The sequence below is a fragment of the Zootoca vivipara genome, chromosome 5, assembly GCF_963506605.1.
Source record: "Zootoca vivipara chromosome 5, rZooViv1.1, whole genome shotgun sequence".
In the NCBI taxonomy this organism is placed as follows: Eukaryota; Metazoa; Chordata; class Lepidosauria; order Squamata; family Lacertidae; genus Zootoca; species Zootoca vivipara.
In genome coordinates, this window is record NC_083280.1 from 30,687,966 (window position 1) to 30,711,312 (window position 23,347).

General features: G+C 42.1%; 1 protein-coding gene across 3 annotated transcripts in view; it reads right to left on the minus strand.

The window, feature by feature from the left end:
• Positions 1-1,033: 1,033 nt before the first annotated feature.
• The window catches only part of SGPP2 (sphingosine-1-phosphate phosphatase 2), a 37,497-nt gene continuing 15,183 nt past the window's right edge, over positions 1,034-23,347 (minus strand). For all 3 annotated transcript variants that reach the window (XM_035132569.2, XM_060274558.1, XM_035132568.2), the window contains exons 3-5: positions 14,927-15,106; positions 13,623-13,712; positions 1,034-3,952 (exon numbers count right to left, since the gene is read on the minus strand). In XM_035132569.2, coding sequence (XP_034988460.2) covers positions 3,410-3,952; positions 13,623-13,712; positions 14,927-15,106 — 813 coding nt within the window. In that variant the 3' untranslated portion in view covers positions 1,034-3,409. The remainder of the gene's footprint in view (positions 3,953-13,622; positions 13,713-14,926; positions 15,107-23,347) is intronic.

Genomic DNA, 23,347 nt, shown 5'->3' on the forward strand with positions numbered 1-23,347 from the left:
ATAAACTTGGTGAATCAGGGGGTGCTGTGGATGTAGTGTATCTTGATTTCAGTAATTCTTTTGACAAAGTCCCTTATGATATCTTTGCAAAGAAGCTGGTAAAATGTGGGCTGGACAGTTATTTGGATTTGTAGCTGGTTGACTGACGGAACCCAAAGAGTACCCCCTAATGTTTCCTTGTCCTGTCCTGGGTCTGTTGTTCAGTGCCTTTATAAATGACTTGGATGAAGGAATTGAGTGATACTCATCAAATTTGCAGTTGACACCAAACTTGGAGGGGTAGCTAACGCTGCAGAAGACAGAATCAGGATTCAAGATGACCTTAACAGATTGGCGAACTGGCCCAAAGCTAACAAAATGAAACAGGGACTTAGGCAGGAATAACCAGCTGCACAAATGTAAGATGTGGGACATCTGGCTTGCAAGTAGGCAAGTAGGGGTCCTAGTAGACCACAACCTTACCATAAATCAACAGTGTGATGAAGCTGTAAAAAAAGCGAATGCTATTCTAGGATGCATCAACAGAAGTGTGTCCAGCTCAAGGGACGTCTTAGTACTGTTGTGTTCTGCCTTGAAGTACTGTGTCTAGTTATGGGCACCACAATTTAATAAGGATATTGACAAGCTGTAACTTGTGCAGAGGAGGGCAATAAAGATGATCAAGGGCAGGCAAGCTAGGGATCATGGGGGGTTGTAGGCCAAAACATCTGGAGGGCCGCAGTTTGGGGATGCCTGGTCAAGGGTCTCGAAACCAAGCCTTAGGAGGAATGGTTGAGGGAATTGGGGATGATAATAGGAGACTGGGAGGAAATACAATAGCCATCTTCAGTTATCTGAAGGGTTGTCATATGGAGGATGGAGCAAGCTTGTTTTCTTCTGCTGTGCAGGGTAGAACCTGAACCAGTGGATTCGTTACAAGAAAGGATCCAACTAAACATCTTTCTCACGGTAAGAGCAATTTCTCCCTCTGGAGGTGGTGCACTCTACTTCCTTGGAGGTTTTAAAGCAGAGGCTGGATGGCCATCTATGGATGCTTTAGTTGGGATTCCTGCATTACAGGGAGTTGGACTAAATGACCCCCTTCCAACTCTACGATGCTATTGTTCTATGAACAAAAAATCTGATGCATGAAAATAGTGGGTTGCCCTTCAGTCTTCTGCCCACTTGGTATTTATGCCTGCCTGCTCCATAGTAGCCTCCTACTTTATATAATACACTTGCAATGTATGTGACAAAATAAGTTTTAATAAAAAATAGTTTCTGGAAACATTTTAAGTTTGAATAAAAGTCAGACTTTTCAGAATACACTTTACAACTTACAGTAAAACAATACAAAAATAGAAATTGTGCAGGTTGTGGTTTATAAATCGCAGCATATATTTGTGATCATAAAGAAAATAAAATAGATGCATTTAAAAGAGCAGTTTTAGAGCTACAGCTAAATCTGAAGCCATTGCAACGGCGGACACACATAAATTTATTTGCGCATACATACCTATACCTGTATATGTATGTATATATACCTGTCCAGGGACACAACCACACATTTCTGTGCAAGCTTGCTGTTGCACCGACATTTTGCTGAGATGAGAATGCGGAGCAACAAGTAGCTGGCAGATGGGAGGGGCTCTTATATTCTCTTACAACCCATATTCTTGCCTACCAGCTCAACAGATTCACCTCCAATTTAGATGCAGATTGGGGGGTTTAGCAAGTATACCATATATGCCAGCACTCCCTTGCAAGTGCGTCTACTTTAGCATGTAGAAGAGAACCCCACTTACATTGTAAAATTCTGCTCCAGGGAAATTCTGTATTGACATTAGAATCCCTGTGGGCTTCAGGTCTGTGCCTTCATGCAACCCCCACATTTTACAGAACATGTTCTCTAAAGAATGAGCATGGCGGGAAAGATGAGAGCCCTGTATTTCTTATAGGACAAGTTCAAATTCCAGGACTATAAGTAGGAGTTATACCCTTGGTGTAATACTGAAGCTTAAGGATATATGAACAGTCTGAATGGATCAGACAGAAGGATCTCCTAGTTCAAAGATTCTGTTCTTACAGTGGCTAACCAGATGCCTTTATAGGAAACCCATGGGCAAGACATGAGCAGAATAGCCCTCTCCCATCCTAAGCCATTCCTAGTTTGGGTTGTTGTTTTTTTGTTTATATTAAAGTTAGGTTAACATTTAGACTCCAGTTAATTCTCAAATCTGCATGTCTAAGCAGCATTTCATTTAAAGGCTCTGATAAGTGTGCTCTATTTGCTTCCCTACAGTGGGAATCTATGCAAAGCAGCAGGCAGATAGCAATTTACCAACACTTGGAAGGGCAGAGCCAAAGTCAGACCAATGCTAGTTTCATCCTGTCCTCAAGCTCCAAAAAGGGCAACAGTTGTTTCACAGTTCTTGCTGGAGCCTTCATTGCCAATGGGAAATACCGCTTTGCACAAGAGCAATTAGTGGAAAGAAAGAGGACATGAAGATCTAACTTTGTTATTAGTTAAAAATAAATAAATCTTTAATCACATTTGCACTTGCCATCAGTTTACTTGGTCCTTGCAATTCATTTCTTGGCAGCAGCAGTGATTGTTTTCAGCATTCTGGGCCAATGCCATAGCATACCAGAACACAGCTTCAGACATGACACAGCTTAATTTAATAACATGGATATGTTAAGAACACAACATAATTATACCCATACGTGTGAATTTGTATGATTGGGAGTCTGTTTTCCAAGATATGACTTCAGTGTTCTTCATCCTGCTAGATGGGCAGCCAGATTCAGTGCCAACCCAGCTTCCTTGTATGCAGCATCTTATTTCTCCCTGAGAGTGCTTATCTTCCTCTCGATTAAGCTTGTAAAGATAATCACTTTGTAGTTTTGCTTTGTTTTCTTTAAAAAGGAGGCTCTTCTCCAACTACCCTGATCTGGCTGTATCCCTTGAAGGGCTTATTTTGAGGTTTGACAACCCCAAAGAAACTCTTCAAACCACCAGATCTAGGAAGAACAGATCTGACTGACTGTCATGGCAGGCTTCTAGTCGCACTAAATGTTTAGCTCAGACAGCCATAGACGCTGAAGCAGCCACAGCATGTTAAAAGAGTGCAGCGAACAAAAATTATTGGAAATTCAGTTTAGATCTCCACTATTATCTATGTTGTAGAGCAGGCATCCCCAAACTTCGGCCCTTCAGATGTTTTGGACTACAATTCCCATCATCCCTGACCACTGGTCCTGTTAGCTAGGGATCATGGGAGATCATCTGGAGGGCTGCAGCTTGGGGGTGCCTGTTGTAGAGCTACGCAGGAAGGCACAACACTTTGCTGCTCAAGTTTTTGCTTCTGCGTGCATTTTTATTGCACCCTATAATCTGGACTGCTTCTTAAAGAAAAGCGTGCAGCATTCAGTTTAAGCCCAATAATTTATGCAGCAATGGCACAAGCACCGTAGCACTCAGGCCGATGGAAGAATAGGTTATAAATTTATAGGGCACTTCAATTTCTATTTGCTGCATAGCTTCAATGTCATTAATAGAAACCTTGTACCAAGAACACAGTGATTTAAGAGCCAGGCTTTTGATGACCTGCCGTATAATCAGCAGTACACCAATTCCCACCAAAAACTGTGCAAGAACCATCAAGAGCATTTCGCCAGTGACAGAAGGGGTGCTGTGTGTCGCTTCTTCAGCGGAAACATTTGAAACGTAGCGATTGTTTATCCAGAACCCTGTAATTGCTCCAGCTCCAGCTCCCAGAATAGTGGTTGTGTCTGCCCTAGTAGGGCTATAGTAATCCAGTTTGGGGTAGTTGTAGCATAAGATGAGTGGGACAACGATGCAGAACAGGGGGCACCAGGGGCTGGTCAGCATCAGGTGATCCAGGAGGTCCCAAGTTGGATAAGCCAGAGCAGTTAATATGGCTGAGATCAGGCTGCCAACAATCACGTCCTAAAAAGACATAGAGGTGTTAGGCATACAGCACATTCTCATTTCCTTCAAGCAGACCACCCTTCCCCTAAAGTGACTGTAAGAATCTGGAAGAATAGGTACCTGATGAATTGCTAAAGATCACTGAGCTGTGATGCTTGAGCATATTATGTACAGGTGAAACTTGGAAAATTAGAATTACGTCGAAAAGTGCATTTCAGTAATGCAACTTATTATTTTTTATTTTAAATGGAAAGCCTGGACTTTGAAGTCATCTTATTTTATTTGTTATTTGTATTATATTTACTGTTTTTAATTAGTTATTGTAATTTTGGATTAAAATTACAATAACTAATTAAATCATCTTATGCTACATTGATCCCCCTTCATGGATCAATGCCTTGTCGTGGCGAAGGGGCTTGAATAACTCAGAGAAGCTATGAGCTATGCCATGCAGGGCCACCCAAGATGGACAGGTCATAGTGGAGAGTTTTGACTAAACGTGATCCACCTGGAGAAGGAACTGGCAAGCCACTCCAGTATCCCTGCCAAGAAAACTCCATGGACAAAGACAACAGGCATATAAAAGTTATGACGCTGGAAGATGAGCCCCTCAGGTCGGAAGGCGTCCAACATGCTACTGAGGAAGAGCGGAGGACAAGTACAAGTAGATTCAGAGCTGATGAAGCGGCTGGGCCAAAGCCGAAAGGACACTCAGTTGCGGATATGCCTGGAAGCGAAAGGAAAGTCCGATGCTGTAAAGAAAAATATTGCATAGGAACCTGGAATGTAAGAACCATGAGTGGAGGTAAGCTGGATGTGGTCAAAAATGAGATGACAAGAATAAATATCGACATCCTGGGCATCAGTGAACTAAAATGGAAGGGAATGGGCGAATTCAGTTCGGGTGACTATCATATCTACTACTGTGGGCAAGAATCCTGTAGCAGAAATGGAGTGGCCCTCATAGTCAACAAAAGAGTGGCAAAAGCTGTAATGGGATGCAATCTCAAAAATGACAGAATGATCTCGATACGAATCCAAGGCAGACCTTTTAACATCACAGTAATCCAAGTTTATGCACCAACTACCGGTGCTGAAGAAAGTGAAATTGACCAATTCTATGAAGACCTACAACAACTTCTAGAAATGACACCAAAGAAGGATGTTCTTCTCATTACAGGGGATTGGAATGCTAAAGTAGGGAATCAAGAGATAAAAGGAACAACTGGCAAGTTTGGCCTTGGAGTTCAAAATGAAGCAGGGCAAAGGCTAATAGAGTTCTGTCAAGAGAACAAGCTGGTCATCACAAACACTCTCTTCCAACAACACAAGAGACGACTCTACACATGGATATCACCAAATGGGCAGCATCGAAATCAGATTGATTATATTCTCTGCAGCCAAAGATGGAGAAGCTCTATACAGTCAGCAAAAACAAGACCTGGAGCTGACTGTAACTCAGACCATCAGCTTCTTATAGCAAAATTCCAGCTTAAACTGAAGAAAGTAGGAAAAACCACTGGGCCAGTAAGATACAATCTGAATCAAATCCCTTATGAATACACAGTGGAAGTGAGGAACAGGTTTAAGTATTTAGATTTGGTGGACAGAGTGCCTGAAGAACTATGGATGGAGGCTCGTAACATTATACAGGAGGCAGCAACGAAAACCATCCCAAGGAAAAGGAAATGCAAGAAAGCAAAATGGCTATCCAACGAGGCCTTACAAATAGCGGAGGAGAGGAGGCAAGCAAAATGCAAGGGAGATAGGGAAAGATACAGGAAACTGAATGCAGATTTCCAAAAAACAGCAAGGAGAGACAAGAGGGTCTTCTTAAATGAGCAATGCAAAGAAATAGAGGAAAACAATAGAATGGGGAAAACCAGAGATCTGTTCAAGAAAATTGGAGATATGAAAGGAACATTTCGTACAAAGATTACCATAATCAAGGACAAAAGTGGTAAGGACCTAACAGAAGCAGAAGACGTCAAGAAGAGGTGGCAAGAATACACAGAGGAATTATACCAGAAAGATATGGAGGTCTCATACACCCCAGGTAGTGTGGTTGCTGACCTTGAGCCAGACATCTTGGAGAGTGAAGTCAAATGGGCCTTAGAAAGCATTGCTAATAACAAGGCCAGTGGAAGTGATGATATTCCAGCTGAACTATTTAAAATTTTAAAAGATGATGCTGTTAAGGTGCTACACCCAATATGCCAGCAAGTTTGGAAAACTCAGCAATGGCCAGAGGATTGGAGAAGATCAGTCTACATCCCAATTCCAAAGAAGGGCAGTGCCAAAGAATGCTCCAACTACCGCACAATTGCGCTCATTTCACACGCTAGCAAGGTTATGCTTAAAATTCTACAAGGCAGGCTTAGGCAGTATGTGGACCGAGAACTCCCAGAAGTGCAAGCTGGATTTCGAAAGGGCAGAGGAACCAGAGACCAAATAGCAAACATGCGCTGGATTATGGAGAAAGCTAGAGAGTTCCAGAAAAATGTCTACTTCTGCTTCATTGACTATGCAAAAGCCTTTGACTGTGTCGACCACAGCAAACTATGGCAAGTTCTTAAAGAAATGGGAGTGCCTGATCACCTCATCTGTCTCCTGAGAAATCTCTATGTGGGACAAGAAGCTACAGTTAGAACTGGATATGAAACAACTGATTGGTTCAAAATTGGGAAAGGAGTACGACAAGGTTGTATATTGTCTCCCTGCTTATTTAACTTATATGCAGAATTCATCATGCGAAAGGCTGGACTAGATGAATCCCAAGCCGGAATTAAGATTGCCGGAAGAAATATCAACAACCTCAGATATGCAGATGACACAACCTTGATGGCAGAAAGCGAGGAGGAATTAAAGAACCTTTTAATGAGGGTGAAAGCGGAGAGCGCAAAATATGGTCTGAAGCTCAACATCAAAAAAACCAAGATCATGGCCACTGGTCCCATCACCTCCTGGCAAATAGAAGGGGAAGAAATGGAGGCAGTGAGAGATTTTACTTTCTTGGGCTCCTTGATCACTGCAGATGGTGACAGCAGTCACGAAATTAAAAGACGCCTGCTTCTTGGGAGAAAAGCAATGACAAACCTAGACAGCATCTTAAAAAGCAGAGACATCACTTTGCCGACAAAGGTCCGTATAGTTAAAGCTATGGTTTTCCCAGTAGTGATGTATGGAAGTGAGAGCTGGACCATAAAGAAGGCTGATCGTCGAAGAATTGATGCTTTTGAATTATGGTGCTGGAGGAGACTCTTGAGAGTCCCATGGACTGCAAGAAGATCAAACCTATCCATTCTTAAGGAAATCAGCCCTGAGTGCTCCCTGGAAGGACGGATCGTGAAGCTGAGGCTCCAATACTTTGGCCACCTCATGAGAAGAGAAGAATCCTTGGAAAAGACCCTGATGTTGGGAAAGATTGAGGGCACTAGGAGAAGGGGACGACAGAGGACAAGATGGTTGGACAGTGTTCTCGAAGCTACGAACATGAGTTTGACCAAACTGCGGGAGGCAGTGCAAGACAGGAGTGCCTGGCGTGCTATGGTCCATGGGGTCACGAAGAGTCGGACACGACTAAACGACTAAACAACAATTTTGGATTATGTGGAATGCTTTATCTGAGTGGATATAGCAACCGAGTAATTTTGTTGTTCCCGCAAGGGGACAATGACAATAAAGATATCTTATCTTATCTTATTTTTCTTTTAATTTTTACAAATGCTTTCTTTTGGAAATTCAATAGTAATAAAACAAATAGTTACAATAATGCAAAAATAAACATCGCTATTACATTTCATTGATTACATTCCATTTATAATTGACCTGCCTAACGACAAATAATTACAATTACAACAAATGAAGGCTTGGCATATCTTGCTTTGCATGTCATGCATTTATCTCATATATTGGTTTCACCTTTTAAGTTGCATTACTGAAATAAATGCACTTTTCGACGATATTCTAATTTTCCGAATTTCACCTGTATATTGAGCATGCAACTATGCTGAGCAGAAAACATATGAACATCAGAGCCAAATTGTTTTGAAGTCAATGCATTTTGGAGCTTTGCAAGACCGTTGACAAATTAAACGGACCTTAAGGCTATCCAGGAAGCCTAAAGACAGGCAGTCTTAAGTTGCTTAAATTAAGCAAATTAATTTAAGTTAAATGTATAACTTCATAACCCAAAACATTTAAAATGCTCGTCTCCTCTTAGTGCCTTTTGCAAACCAGTTAGGTGGGACAGAGGAAGGTGGGGCCACAGTTTACTTACAGGCATATAAAGGAAAACAAGCATGGTTGTTCAAGAATGAAGTACAGGGGCTAAAGATTAACTTTAATCAAATGAAATAATAAAATGCTGAGAATTCAGGAAGGGCTCTAAAGCCTCATAGCAACCCCTGGCCTCTGAGGCTATGGCCCTGGAACTTGTGTCATCTTGCTTTATGTCTTACCAGGTTAATGATTAACAGATGAATCACTTCCTTTAGAATGCATTTGGATAAGGACTTGAACAATTGCATACCCGTTTAAAAGTGTGCATATAGGTTCATCTACCTAGCAGCACAAAAATAAAATTACCTTATTTAGTTCAAGTTGACAAACACGGGGTGGAGGGTGGGGGGGAGGAGAGAGATCAACCCAGAATAGTCCCCCCCCCTTTACAGGTGATCAAGATCAGCCTGGTAACATTCTGTGCATTCTGCATCAGTTCTTTGCTAAAAGTTATTTTCCTACCATTTCATGTATTTGCACCATCAACAGTAACACCTGCAACCATATTCCTCTGCAGCAAAACTCAAAGGCTAAAACGAGGACGAGGAGAACTTTTATCCTGAGTACTTAATGTAGTACTTGCTCAATTTGTTCCAGAGAATCCAGACCACATTCTTCCCAAGCCTCAATGAATTTCTCTGTTTCCTCCATGGTCCTCTCACTGTTGTTATCATTATTATTTTAAAGCTATTGCATTTATGGTCATATTTGAAACTTCTACTGCAGTACCAGCACAAAGGTTTAGGTGTTAGCTTTTTCTCCCTTGAAAAAGTGCATGCAGCTGAAGAAAGAAGCTGGAAGAATCAAAGTCTTTTGCATTTTCTCTCTCAGTTATGGGTGCTTTCCCAAGGCTCACATTAAGTCTACCAGATCTGACTTTAACCCAGAGCCCTTGTAAAAGCAAAGTATGTTTGCTGACACACTCTTCCTGCTGTGTGTGGGGCAGGGATATAGGAGGCAGAAGTGACCAGAGTGACGCTGACAGTACTCACTCAAAAATATCTAAGCCCAAATACAGTGGTGCCTCGACTTACGAATTTAATCCATTCCGAAGGCACCTTCGTAGGTCGAAAAATTCGTAAGTCGAAAAACACCATTGGAAACGCCATTTCCCATAGGAATGCATTGGAAACGGAAAAATTCGTAAGTCAAAGCAACCCTATCTAAAAATTCGTAAGTCGAAAAATCCCTATCTAAAACCGCCGCAGTTTCCTTTCGGATGTTGAGACATTCATAAGCGTGCGGCCATTACCCCCATTCGTAAGTCGAAAAATTCGGTTGTTGAGTCGTTCGTAAGTCGAGCTACCACTGTACTGGCATCTCTGGTGCATACTACACATGGAGAACCCTATAGATACTTTCATCCTTTTTGCTTGCCAAAGGACAATGAAACCATCAATATAACCCCCCAAATAAAAACTGGCGACAAATTCACTGAAGCAAATAGTTTCAGGAACCCATCTAAAGCAAGTTTAAACAACAGGTTTCTGTTCATGCCAAGCCCTTCCCCGCCCATAATCTGTTAAATCTCTTAATTTCAAAGGAGGATTATGTTTCCTTCATCCACTTTTGCACAAGGAGGAAGCTCTATTAATGAAAAGATTAAGGAGAAAACCATCGCAAAAGTAGATGAATGCAGTTCAAAGGATTTAAGTTATGCCTCTCTGTAGATCAGCACAAGCATCTTCAGGCAAAAACACATGTTAACACTGAAGTCTGGATTGCTGCTGAGCAGCCTGAAACCAGCTTTGTCAGGTCAGCGTGGAATTTATTAAGAGAGGCAAGCAAGCAAGCAAGCAAGCAAGCAAGCAAGCAAGAAAGAAAGAAAGAAAGAAAGAAAGAAAGAAGGACCATTTTAGAGGACTTTAGCTACTGTCAATTACATGCGAGAAGAATAAAATGTTAAAATCATGTCAACACATCTGCAGTCCATGGTGAACGTAAAATGAAGAATATTGTTATTGGTATGTGGGGTGGGGGTGGGGGAGCTAAACCCTAGAAATTTTTATTTTGATTATTTGGAGTATTGAAGGGATGATTGCAGGCCAGTGATAAATACAGGCTAAGGTTCCTTTCCATCCCAGGGCCTCACCTGGGATAGAGACATTAACATGACAAAAGGTGTTAATGGCCCTTTTTGAGCCTGGGCAGACAGTGGTTGCCAAGGTGATGGGGTGTGTGTGTGAGCGGTGACAGGAAAATAGTACTTTTTAGTAAGGTGTTCTGGGAAGAAGAAGAGAAGGGGTGGAAAGAGAAGACTGAGATCCATCTTGAGACGGCTGGCTGAAGGCTGGCTGGTTGTGAAGCCTTTGGCTCCGGAGCTGCACTGCTGTGGGAAACAAGCCCTGATTGAGATGACTATGCTGTAAGATCTCGACTCCCTCCATGCAGACTGAAGGTGTAAATAGGTGAATCAATTATATTTCCTAAAGCTAAGACCGTCTCCACCACATCTTCAATTTTCCAAAGGAGCACAGAAGAAAGAAGAAGAGGAGGAGGAGGAGTTTGGATTTTATACCCTGCTTTATCACTACCCTAAGGAGTCTCAAAGCAGCTAACATTCTCCTTTCCCTTCCTCTCCCACAACAAACACTCTGTGAGGTGAGTGTGGCTGAGAGACTTCAGAGAAGTGTAACTAGCCCAAGGTCACCTAGCAGCTGCATGTGGAGGAGCGGAGACACAAACCCGGTTTCCCAGATTACGAGTCTACTACTCTTAACCACTACACCACACAAACCCTGGGTGAGCACCTGGAACCCCCCTGAAATTTTGCTACAGCTCGGTAGAGAGGGGTGTGTGTGTGACATCCAACTTTTGTAGTAATATGCTACTTATTATTTAAACAAAATGTATATACCACTTGATGGTAAACAGAACCTCCAAGTGGTTTACCTTAGAGCTATGCACTAATGGCCTCTTGAAATTTTCCATCTTTGGGTGCAGATGCAAATATATTGTGGGCACCGTTGAATTTCTTGGGGCAAGAGCAAAGCAGGAATCTCTCCAACAGTTTCTCAGGGATAGAATTCACCATTAGCACAGACTTCCAATTTTGCTATTATTTTTTAGTTTTGTTTTTTTCACTGCAGGTGATAGTAGCAGCAACTGTGTTGATGGTCAGACCACCATTTTACATCCTTCATGATGCTGGAATCTACAACACTCCAGGGTGTTGTGAAAGAAGAGTGGAAGTTATTCTAGAATCAGGACAAGATTCAAGAAATCTCCTACATTAGATACAGATAACTAAGTTTATTCAAATAGATTTAAATTGGAGAACATTTTTAGTTGTTGTTGTTGTTTAGTCGTTTAGTCGTGTCCGACTCTTTGTGACCCCATGGACCAGAGCAGGTCAGGCACTCCTGTCTTCCACTGCCTCCTGCAGTTTGGTCAGGCTCATGTTCGTAGCTCCAAGAAAACTGTCCAGCCACCTCGTCCTCTGTCCTCCCCTTCTCCTTGTGCCCTCCATCTTTCCCAACATCAGGGTCTTTTCCAGGGAGTCTTCTCTTCTCATGAGGTGGCCAACGTGTTGGAGCCTCAGCTTCAGGATCTGTCCTTCCAGTGAGCACTCGGGGCTGATTTCCTTTAGAATGGATAGGTTTGAAATTCTTGCAGTCCATGGGACTCTCAAGAGTCTCCTCCAGCACCAAAATTCAAAAGCATCAATTCTTCAGCCATCAGCCTTCTTTATGGTCCAGCTCTCACTTCCATACATCACTACTGGGAAAACCATAGCTTTAACTATATGGACCTTTGTTAGCAAGCTGATTTTTTTGCTGCTACATTACTATTATTCCTTATTATTTTATATACTGCTAAATGCCAAAGTAGGCCTCTAAGTGATTTACAAAAAATATATGAACCAGTTATGCAACCATATTAAAATCTTTTAAGGCTGCAATTCAACAGTCATTTACCAGGGACTAAGTCTCATTGAATGGACCTTACTTCTGAATAGGCCTGCACAGGCCTGCACTGTATTTCACGTTCTTGTGATAGCAAAAAAAATCTCACAGAACTATAATTTAAATCTATTGAAAGGAGGGGACTCTCCTCCCAACCCAAATTAAAGTAGCTTTGTTCTTTCAAGAATGTCAACAAAGGCTTCTCTCTTCTTTACCACCAACCCCATCTGAATTTAGAAAAGTCTCTTCTTATCATTGACTATCAAGGGAAATATGCAGGGAATTTTTACTGACTGACTTTAGGTCATTAGTTAAATCTAGACTGGAGACACCCTCCCTTTCAAATTATTGGTTTGATCTACTGAGGTCAAGACCTTTACCAATGTGCCTGATGAGGATGGTAAACAAGCAAATGTGTGATTCAGGAGGCTCACGGTACAGAATCAGCAAGCAGCACTGTGAAAAACGATGCACACCTTTCCTCATCACAGAAGCTACATCAGGCCTAATCTGCAATGAAAGAGGCTACTTGTAGGAGTATTCATATGGCATGCTATGAGTCAAGATGATGCATTCCAGCAAGCAAATCCCCCAGCTTTGCAGCCCTTCCCAGTCACCAGAAATACAGTGGTCCCTCGCGGTTTCCCATAGGAATGCACTGAAACTTCTTTTTTTTGCTCATAGGAACGCATTAATTAAATTTAAATGCATTCCTATGGGAAACCGCGATTTGCAAGATAAATTTTTCGCAAAACGAATTCGTCTTGCGAGTCACCATCAGATCGCAAGACGCATTCGTCTTGCGAAAAATTCATCTTGCAGGGCATTTGTCTTGCGAGGTACCACTGTACTTGTAGCCCTGGGAGAAAGAGGAGCAGAAAGACCAGCTCACCACTAGGCTAGCAAGCTGCTGTACTTAATTCTACAGTACCAGTACGGCTTTGCCCCAAGGGGCACCTACAATAAATACAAGAGGTGCCTAAAGAATGGTGCTCAATGTATGGGTGCAGTGAGAGAGGCTGATGATGTTCAAGCATAGGGTATTATTTATAAACCATGGGCTGTGCCTCTGCTTCACTTGCTAACCCCATCTACCCCACCCACTCCCTTTAGAGGTCACCAAAGCCACCCCCTCCCTCTCTTTATACCCGCCTTCTTCTGTCTTCCTCATCCAATGGCCCAACAGCTATCAGAAGTCTACCATCATGCTGTTATTTGCAGCAGCACCTGTCAGCCACTAAGAGAACTGCAGCATGACAACAGCCCTACTTGTTTATTATATGTTACATACATGAGCTTTGTACGGAAAAGTTAGGTTGAAAGAGAGAAAATGGATGCAGAATAGGTTGAGCTGCAAGTTTATGAGCTATTTCTAGAAGAAGGCTTAAGTACGATTTAGGCAGTTTTTGTGTGTCATTTGCTTTTAACGTGTACTGGTTTATGTTCATCCTTCAGGATATAAATCCCTAATAAATGGGCAATAAACTAAGGAGAGACCTTACCAAAAATGTGTGCATTCCAGTGTAAATTCTGCTGAGGCATACCAGAGTTGAAAATAAGAAGGCTCCCAGCAGTCCTAGTTCAAGTGGGTACTGTAAACATAAAAGGGGAGTGAAAGAAACATTAATAGCAGTTGCATATATCACCAAGAATCAAATAAGGCACTATCAGACTTTTATCAATGACCAGGCCATTCTAATTCAGAATCAACTGCATTCTGGAATATCAGAAGTTTGGTGAATTCAAGCAACGTTTCCAAAACAACCTGGACTGAAATATCTATCAGTGATTATTTGTATTGTTATCCTTAGAATAAATTCATCACCTACAATTGTTGGAAAAGGGTAAGATTTCAACCTCCACAGGTGGTACTGGAAAATGCAAAAGCTGCACTCTATTTAGACCAGGCATCCCCTAACTTTGGCCCTCCAGATGTTTTGGACTACAATTCCCATCTTCCCTGACCATTGGGTCCTGCTAGCTAGGGATCATGGGAGCTGTAGGCCAAAACATCTGGAGGGCCACAGTTTGGGGGTGCCTGATTTAGACCAACACTGGATGAAGAAGACAACAGATAGTGAGGAGGACCTCACCCCCGTATTTGGACCTGTGCTGTTAGACCTGTTCATAAATATATGGAATCAAGCAGTGGCTGCAGCTACATTTGCAGATGGCAAAGTCAGCCGAGAACACAAAATTCAATTGTGGAGGGCTCCTAAATAAGGTCTCCAAACTGTATGGTTATATGACAGAATAGCAGACAGGAGACAAACGGAACAGAATATTCTAACTTCACATCAGCACAAGAAAATAAATTGGCTATAAATCCTTAGGAATGATCTGAGCGAAAAGCTCACCTCAGAAAGAGAGATTCAGATCACTGGAAAAGGCACATTCCGTAACAGAAACTATTAGGTAAAGGCTTTAAACCAAGGTGGTCATGATGCCATTATACAGATGAATGTGTAGAATGTGGGGTCTGGATGCAGAGTAAGGGGAAAGGCTTTTAGATCATGCTGGATTCAGCCAGAGCTGCCCCTGTGTGGCAAGATCAATGGGGCAAGTTTGCCTGAGATGGTGTGGGAGGGAGAGAAAGGGGACACACCAAGCCTACACTTCTTAGATTTAAGCCAGAGTTTTTTGGAGAGGCTACACTTTCTGGGGCTGGAAAGGGGTTAGTTTGCTCCGGTTTGCTAGTAAAACTGAATTACTGTGTCATGAAAAGACGCATGTCTAAAGAGTGTGTCCCTGACACAAAAAGTTTGGAAAGCTCTGCCTTATCTAGTACACCACACTGCATGCCTACCTTGTACTTGTTCACAGTTGTAACCACAAATGTAAAAGAAATGGCGGTTGCTGCCATTGCATGTGTGGATGGCATTCCATACTCTGCAGTGGTCCTTTTTTCTAGCTTGACAACAGGTGGGGAAGAAGGGCGAGGCCACTTGAGCAGATCCTTTGAGACTTGGCCAATGTACATAACCACCTGGAGACAGCACACAAATAACAGAGATGTGCTTGTTTCATTTCATTTATACCCCACCTTTCACCCAAGTAGCCCCCCCCACCGCCTCTCAAGTGTCAGACACATTTTCAGTTACAGCAATTCACTCCTGTCATCTTGGCATGATACTTTTGAGACCAGCATATAGGCATATCTCCAGCTCAGCCAGATATATACTAGCATATACTAGCTCCTTGATCCCAGCTCAACTGGGGCTCAGCTAGCAAAGTTGACACTGAATTAAGTCCCCACAAAGGGATGTTCCAGGGGAATGGTGGGGACAAGACATTGGGGGGGGGGGGAGAAAGTTATACTGGCAAAAAAGTGGTGTATGTCAAACTCTGTTTAAAGGGATTATATCCCCTCTGCTAGGCTTGGGTTGGCTGAGCCCCTGCTCAGAGTTTGGAAAAGAGGTAAGTTACACCAGCATAGTTGCATAATTTACCTCTGGCTTTCTGTAGTTTATATTGATGTGAACAAAATAGCAACAGGAAATATTACTGGAGTGTGTAGAAAGAAGCTGGTTAAAAATGCTAAACCTCACAGCAGGGACCATCAAAACCAAAAGAGCAAATTTCATCTTTAAAAGGGGGGGAAAGTGATCCACTTTTTTATTACAGGTAGGTAGCCGTGTTGGTCTGGATCGAAGTAAAATAAAAAAATTCCTTCAGTAGCACCTTAAAGACCAACTAAGTTTTTATTTTGGTATGAGCTTTCGTGTGCATGCACACTTCTTCAGATAGGTATCTGAAGAAGTGTGCATGCACACGAAAGCTCATACCAAAATAAAAACTTAGTTGGTCTTTAAGGTGCTACTGAAGGAATTTTTTTATTCCACTTTTTTATGAATTTAGTTTCCTGTGCAAAGATATGCCTTGGGTAAAGATATGGCAAGACACGCAGAGCTGGATTATTAAGGACATGAAAAAAATAACGATTTGTGCTAGCACATCTCACTGCAAGAGGAAAATCCTTCTCCCACATACTTTAAAAGCCTGTTTTGAATAGGAGTTGTGTTCTCTGTATTTCCTCGTGCAACCTGGCAATGGGAAAACCAACTTCCTTGATCCATGAGTGTTCCAGTAAACTTTGGGCCACAGACTAATGCAATATGTACATGTTTTACACCACCTGCTTTTCAGAGTTGATCAGTTTGTCATTCAGTCCCCCCCCCCAACACACACACACACACACACACACACACACACACACACACACTCCCTCAGAACCAGATTTCTTGTCCTCCAATAAAACAAATCAAGGAGATTGGAGCAAAATGCTCTTATTTGCACCCATGTGGCAACAATCTGCAAATTGCTAAAGAACTGTTAAAACTTAGATACATGCCTGTTAAGCCATTGGAGGGGTGTGCGCTGCTGTGGAACTCTAAAGCCTACATATTTCTACACCAGTCTTAATTTAGTACAAATAAAGACTGCTTTGCATCTTCTAGCCAAGTCAATGCAGTCAAATAAGATCAATAATATAACTGGAAAACTGCATGGCAATTCATTCCATTTAGTTTACTTGCTCAGAACCTGCTAAAACCATTCCTGTCATGTGAAGAATGAGGCAATGTATAACGTCCAAGTTAACGTTGGAAGCAGCTGATGAAGCAACTTCCGTATGAGGAAAGCTTGCAGCCTTTGGGACTTCTCAGTTTTGAGAAAAGGCAAGTGGTGACACAATAGGAGTTGATAAAATGATGCCTGGCATAGAGATTCTAAGTCAGGCATCACCAAACTTCGGCCCTCCAGATGTTTTGGACTACATTTCCCATCATCCCTGACCACTGGTCCTGTTAGCTAGGGATCATGGGAGTTGTAGACCAAAACATCTGGAGGGCTGCAGTTTGGGGATGCCTGTTCTAAGTGGTTTGTTATTCATGGGATTTGTGCTTTCTATCTCACTACTGTTTCCCTACCAAGCACCATATGAAATCTCTCTCTCCTTGGGACTCCCTATACATTCTCAGATATCCCCTTCCAGAATAAGTTTCATATTATTTTCCTGCTTTTATTTCCAAGACTCCTCCTGGCCTCCTTTTGTGTTTAATTCACAATCCTCCTTGGTGAGCTAAAACCCCAAATATGTTATACTGCCATTAAGCAGTTCCTTTTAAATTGATTAAATCTTGATTAAATATGTCTATGAAGGTCTTAAAGAATAGAGACGTGGTGTTACAGAGTCAATATTTGGCTGCCATGTACAAGGCACTTTCCCCAGAATGCTCTCACACATGCGGCAGTGAAGGCCACAGAACTATTGAGGAAGACCCCATCCCAAAATCAAGACTGAAGGCCTGCCTTCAATTCCTGCATGAATCACTCATTTCTGAAGTGTTACAATTCCTTTGATGACCATGGGACACATTTAGTAACGGACAGTGCCTGTAGTGACTTTTTCAACTGGGTCATGAGGTCAAGATCATAGCAAAAGGCTAACTAGGTCTTTTCTCATCAGGTCACATCAGCATATTTATTGGGGGAATTTAGCTTTTTGTGTGAATGCTCTTCTGTCATCATTTCGTCCTCACTTTTACAAATGAGTTTTGCTGAACAAGAAGCGACTGTTCTGGTTCAGAACCACAACTACAGAATGGTTGAAGACAAGACACTGGGAGTCAAAAAAACTTAAAAAGTGAACAGCACTCTGGTTCGCTACTGCTGTCACGTACAACGTAGCCAGCGATGACATCAAAGCGAATCACTTCTTGTACTCGGTTGGATGGCTGAGAATTCAAAAGCTGATGTCACAAGTTTGGTTAGCGGCAACATCTTTTAGCTGCCATTGGCTTTAGTCTTTGCTTTTTTTAAGGCCACTAATTTGTAGGATAGCTTTAAGATGCACTCACATCACACAACTGGGCTGCCCAGGTGATGCTGACCATGGCATGACAGGGCCATTTCAATGCCAGTTACCTGTTTGTGGAATGCCCTCCCTGATAAGGTCTGTCTGTCTGTTTCCTGATTATTGATTTTCCTGATTATTGATTTTCAGGAGGGAGAGAATTCAAAAGCTGTTCTGTTTACTCAGGCATTTGATGATTCCTGGCAACTGTACTGTTTTAAGAATGCATTTGAGCAGTTTCTTTCTTTCTTTCTTTCTTTCTTTCTTTCTTTCTTTCTTTTAAAAATGCTTTATTGTTGCTAGTAAGCTCAATTTTGGGGGCAAATCTTCATGCATGTTCACCCAAAAAGCTGTGGAATGGAATGGAAGAAAACTACGGCCAAGTGACTCTGGCTTATGACAAAGTAGACCTGAAATGCCACTCTTGAAGGCAGATTTATTATTATTATTTTGGTCTGGTCTGTGAGAGAAGAAGAGGTAGTAATAAGGCCTTAGTCAAGATAAGACAATACCCATTTAATATCACAATTATTTATATGTTTGCTGCTCTGGGCTCCAACATGAGGACGGGTGGGATATAAATGAAATTAATAGTAATAATTGAAAGCATGAGCAATGAATGGCTTGTGGAACTACAACCTGCTATTGATGCACTTACTGTGTGTCCTGAAAGAGTGTGAAACTTCCATACAAGGAAAGAACCCTGGGCAGGAATTGTATGCCAGTTTGCACATGAAGGCCCATCCCTGGGGATGGTCATGTGAAATTAGACGCTGGTGCCAGATAGGTTTGTTTTTTAACTTTTTAATCCAACTGTTGCTCATTAAGTCACTCTACAAGTCAAAACCTGAAAACCATGTTAGCAGGGCCAGGGAATCCTTTTCCGGCTAGTGGGACCTGATTTCCTTGGGGGCAAGCTTCTGCGGATCACGTGCCGGTGGTGGGGATGGCGCTAGAGGCAAAAGAGGGCAGAGCAACAAAATGTGAATTTTGCCTTTGGACTGTAGGCTGGCTTCTTCGCACACACAAACAAAACATGTGTGCTCAGGCAATCATTATGCGAGTTCGAGGACGCATCCCAGCCAATAAAAAACTCACAAGGGGAGTGTAAAGTTGGGCTAGTGAGGGGAGTGTGTCTTTCGAAAGTGTGTGGCCTGGGGAGAATCTTACGGATCAGGTAAAGAGAGCTTTGGCCCCCAGGCCTGAGGTTTCCTACCCCCTGTCTTCTTGGGACAGAATTGTCCATGATCCCATGATGGAGGTGATGGTGATTTTGAAAATATTAAGAGTCTTATGTTCTTTCTCAAAGCAATTTTTATTTACAACTGGTGTTCCAGGTCTCTCTTTTCTTCTTTGTAAAGACTTTCTGTCAAAGGTTTTTTGTTTTTTTAAAAGGGATGTCCGGCAGCTAGACTGGTGACTGGGAGTGGCCACCGAGACCATATAACACTGGTCCTGAGAGACCTGCATTGGCTCCCAGTACATTTCCAAGCACAATTCAAAGTGTTGGTCCTTACCTTTAAGGCCCTAAATGGGCTTGGCCCTGCATACCTGAAGGAGCCTCTCCACCCCCTTCGTTCAGCCCAGACTAAGGAACCAGGCAGAGGGCCTTCTCGGTAGTGGCGCCTGCCCTGTAGAACGCCCTTCCAGCTTATGTCAAGGAAATAAACAACTATCTGACTTTTAAAAGACATCTGAAGGCAGCCCTGTTTAGGGAAGTTTTTAATGTTTAATGTTGTATTGTGTTTTTAACATTTGGTTGGGAGTCGCCCAGAGTAGCTGGGGAAACCCAGTCAGATGGGCGGGGTATAAATAATAAAATGTTGTTGTTGTTGTTGTTGTTGTTGTTGTTGTTGTTGTTGTTATTATTATTATTATTATTTCATTACAGATCTTGACCCAGACAAACTACAGGGGGAATTTTTAAACAGCAACTAGAATACAAACAGTATGCTTTTCATGCTTCTTCTTTTTTTGCACTGGAAGAGAGTGAATTTAGAGCTCTTGGTCCCTTTACCACAGCAGCAAAATGGAAACATAATGGATAGTGCAAGATAGCAGGGCTGACAATTTCAAAGCAATGCATGGGGATTAAAACTGTGTGACTCACAAAAACTGAGGAGGGGGGGGGGAGCATGACTAATTTTCTGCACAGCATTTAGAAAACTGAAGTAAAGCACAGAAACACCTCACAATGCTTTGCTTCCTCTTAGAGCTCAGTTTTAACTCCTTCATTTCCAAGGAAAGCTGCAGCCCAAGATCTAAAAACAGGAAGTGTTGTACGTATGCAAGAGACTGGAAGCTTAGAGGAGGGGGAAGGTACAAAGTGGTGTGGTCAAAGTACAGTGTAGGTCTAGGAAACAGAAGGAGAAAAGTATGGGAATACAAAAGGAAACACATTTCTCTCCTCTTCCAGCAGAAATAGAGAGGAATGCTCCTGAACTTCTGAAATATATATGAAGACAACCTAAATGTGATTGCATCATTTTGATAGCCCAAGATTAGAAACAAATCTGGTATATAGTCCATAATTTAGAGTACCAGTGAAGGAGTAAAAGAACATGTCAAGGTAGACATGTGGCAGAACTTTCCTCTTCACTTATTTTAATTATTTTGGGTTTGGAGTGAGAGGGATTTCTTGCTCCCTCCCCCCCACTTTTGTGTTACTTTAGATATAAACGCTGCTTGCACCTTTGGTTTCATGTTCTCTCACAATTCCTATATACTTAAATTTCTAATCCATACAAGGAATTACTTGGTCTCTGATTTCAAATCCAAGCAGTGGAAGCACACACCCAACCTCCTTCCTTGCCTACCCAATACCGAATTATAGGCTCTTAACCAATTAGTCGGCGTTCAAATGCAACCTTCAACACAAAGGCTTTTTCCACTTGGAAGTGGGCCTAATTTTAGAGAGAGAAACATTTACTGTAACAGAAGACAGCTGCATTTAGATGTTTATGTGCTCTCCAAGATGGCTAATTAGAGTGCTGCTGAATCACCGGGATTCGTTTAACGAAGTCTCAAAAATAAATTTAAAATACTCCAAGATGCACTCCTTTTTCCAGATGTTGCTTCATTCTTGTGTAAATGTTTGGGTGGGTGGATAGGTAGGGCAGATCTTCTGCTTCTCCTATTGCTGTAAGAATGGCTTGTTCTCCTGATTGCATTGCCATTAATTATATTATATCATGTTGCAGGAGTCCTTATTATTCCATTGTGTTTATGACCTTCCATTAAGCTGCCTTGATTCTACCTACGATGCCGGAAAAGTGGCACATCAACTTGAAAGATAAGCCCCCCCCCATCCATGCCTTTCCTCCTCATGGCCTTCTTCCGATAGATTTTCCAGCACTTTTCAACCACCACATATTCACTGCCTCGTCCACGCCATGAATAGCACAATTCTTATGGTCCCACACACTCCTCTTTTAGTGGCACTGTTCCCATCCCAATTCTTTGTCTCTATCTCAAGGGAAACTGCATGCCAGCAGTAGGTGTGGCCACACCACACTCTTGCACATGTGTACACATTGGGGCACAAGCAGATCAGTCAATGAGAGCCAGTTATCAACTCTTATTTCCTCAAATGACCTACCTGGTGGCCCAGAAAGGTGCAATTTGCATCTTTATCCAAGCTCAGAAAAGTTCAAACCTTTTGCCCCACCACAACATTGTGTCTTTATTATTTTTGTTTTGTTTTTCATCACCACCACCCAAACGGATGGGATCTTGGGGTGCTGGAAAATTTTGCTTGAGGGTTGAATCAGGTTCGTGGGCCAGGTGTTAGCTGCCCCTGGCTCTATCCAATAATATTTTGGACCTTCATCCCTCCTCCAGCAGCCATGTGGCACTGGGATCCTTTCTCCAGAAATTCTGTCCCCTTCTCTGCATTAACTGTCTGGGCTTTGAGGCAGGGTGGCATTTGTTGACTAGCGACCGGAGGCTGTGGGAATTCCTCTTGTGGCTGCATGCAATTACACTGACTGTATGATGTCAGGTTTCCTCTAAAACCCCCAAGAAGTGACACACACCAGAGGCAAATGGAATGAAATATTCCAAGTACAATACAAGATTGGAACACACAGTTGTAATTAAGGGACCTAATGCACAGGATTATTTGAGAACCCACAGCTATTAGCAAACTGCTGGTTCTTTTCTTCCTTGGGGAAGTAATGTATTGATGCTCTCAAGTTCGTGAAATGCTTTTCTATTAAAAAGCTCTTTTGAAATTTTGAGAGACTTCTTCTATAAACTTATCATCTGACCTCATGATTATGAGAGTTATTTAAAAAACCACAGAGCATGCCCACCTGAAGAGCTTGATGCCATTTGCCAGCACAGATCAATGGGAAGGACCACTAATGTAGTGGTTTTTGTATTTGTATGGATAGATAATGATCAGTAACTTGTAATATAACTCCCAATGGGGATTTTGTAGAAATGAATTTAGTGGCCAGCATCCAATCAGCTTGGTGAATTCCATGGTCCTCCAGCTCTAATTCTTATTTTGAACGAGTCATTTGAACAAGGTTTTCAATATGGGCAGAGAGAGAGAGAGAGAGAGAGAGAGAGAGAGAGAGAGAGAGAGAGAGAGAGAGAGAGAGAGAGAGAGAGATTTCAACAAACCTGCATGCTAGAGTCTTTTATTTTATAAACATTTGTTCTAATTCTGTATCCTGCTTTAAAAAAAGAATACTTAGTTCCATTGCTGCCTCTGGCTTTTTAGTACTTTTGAGACAAGCCTCGTTTTAAAATTTGTGTCAAAATTACTCTTGACACAGTTGCAATGGTTGTATTTTACATCAAAAAGCAGGACATGCACTTTTAAAATCTAATGATTGAATACAATGTGGCACATTCATTGCTGACGAAATCTTTGAGGGGTCTGAACAGATGCTCTGAACAGCAAAAACGAGATCAATCATGAAAATGCTGAAAAAAACCTCAGTGCACATTTTGTAGAGACACTCTTAGTCTTCTGGGGTGGGGTGGGGTGGAATAAATCTTCCAACCACTAATATTTCTCCACCAGTTACTGCCAGGCATCTTGTTTTTCTGCAATCTATCAGTTTACATGAGACACTCCCCTGCCAAAGTCCACACCGCTCAGCCCTTCAATATAGAAATACATATATATGCTGCTTGTGTCCCTGAGCTGACAGAACATTCTGGTGTGCATTTGTAAATCTATAAAGCAGGGAGGCGTGTGGAATTTTTGCCAGTCTCTGGGCCACTTTCCCTCATGAGGAACTTTTCATACACAACTTCTTAGTCCAGTCAGGTAAAAGCACTCACAGTGTGTGTAGAACTGGGCATGTTGTGGAGAGGGGTGAAGTCTGGGCAGAACTCCGAAAGCCAAAGATAGAGAAC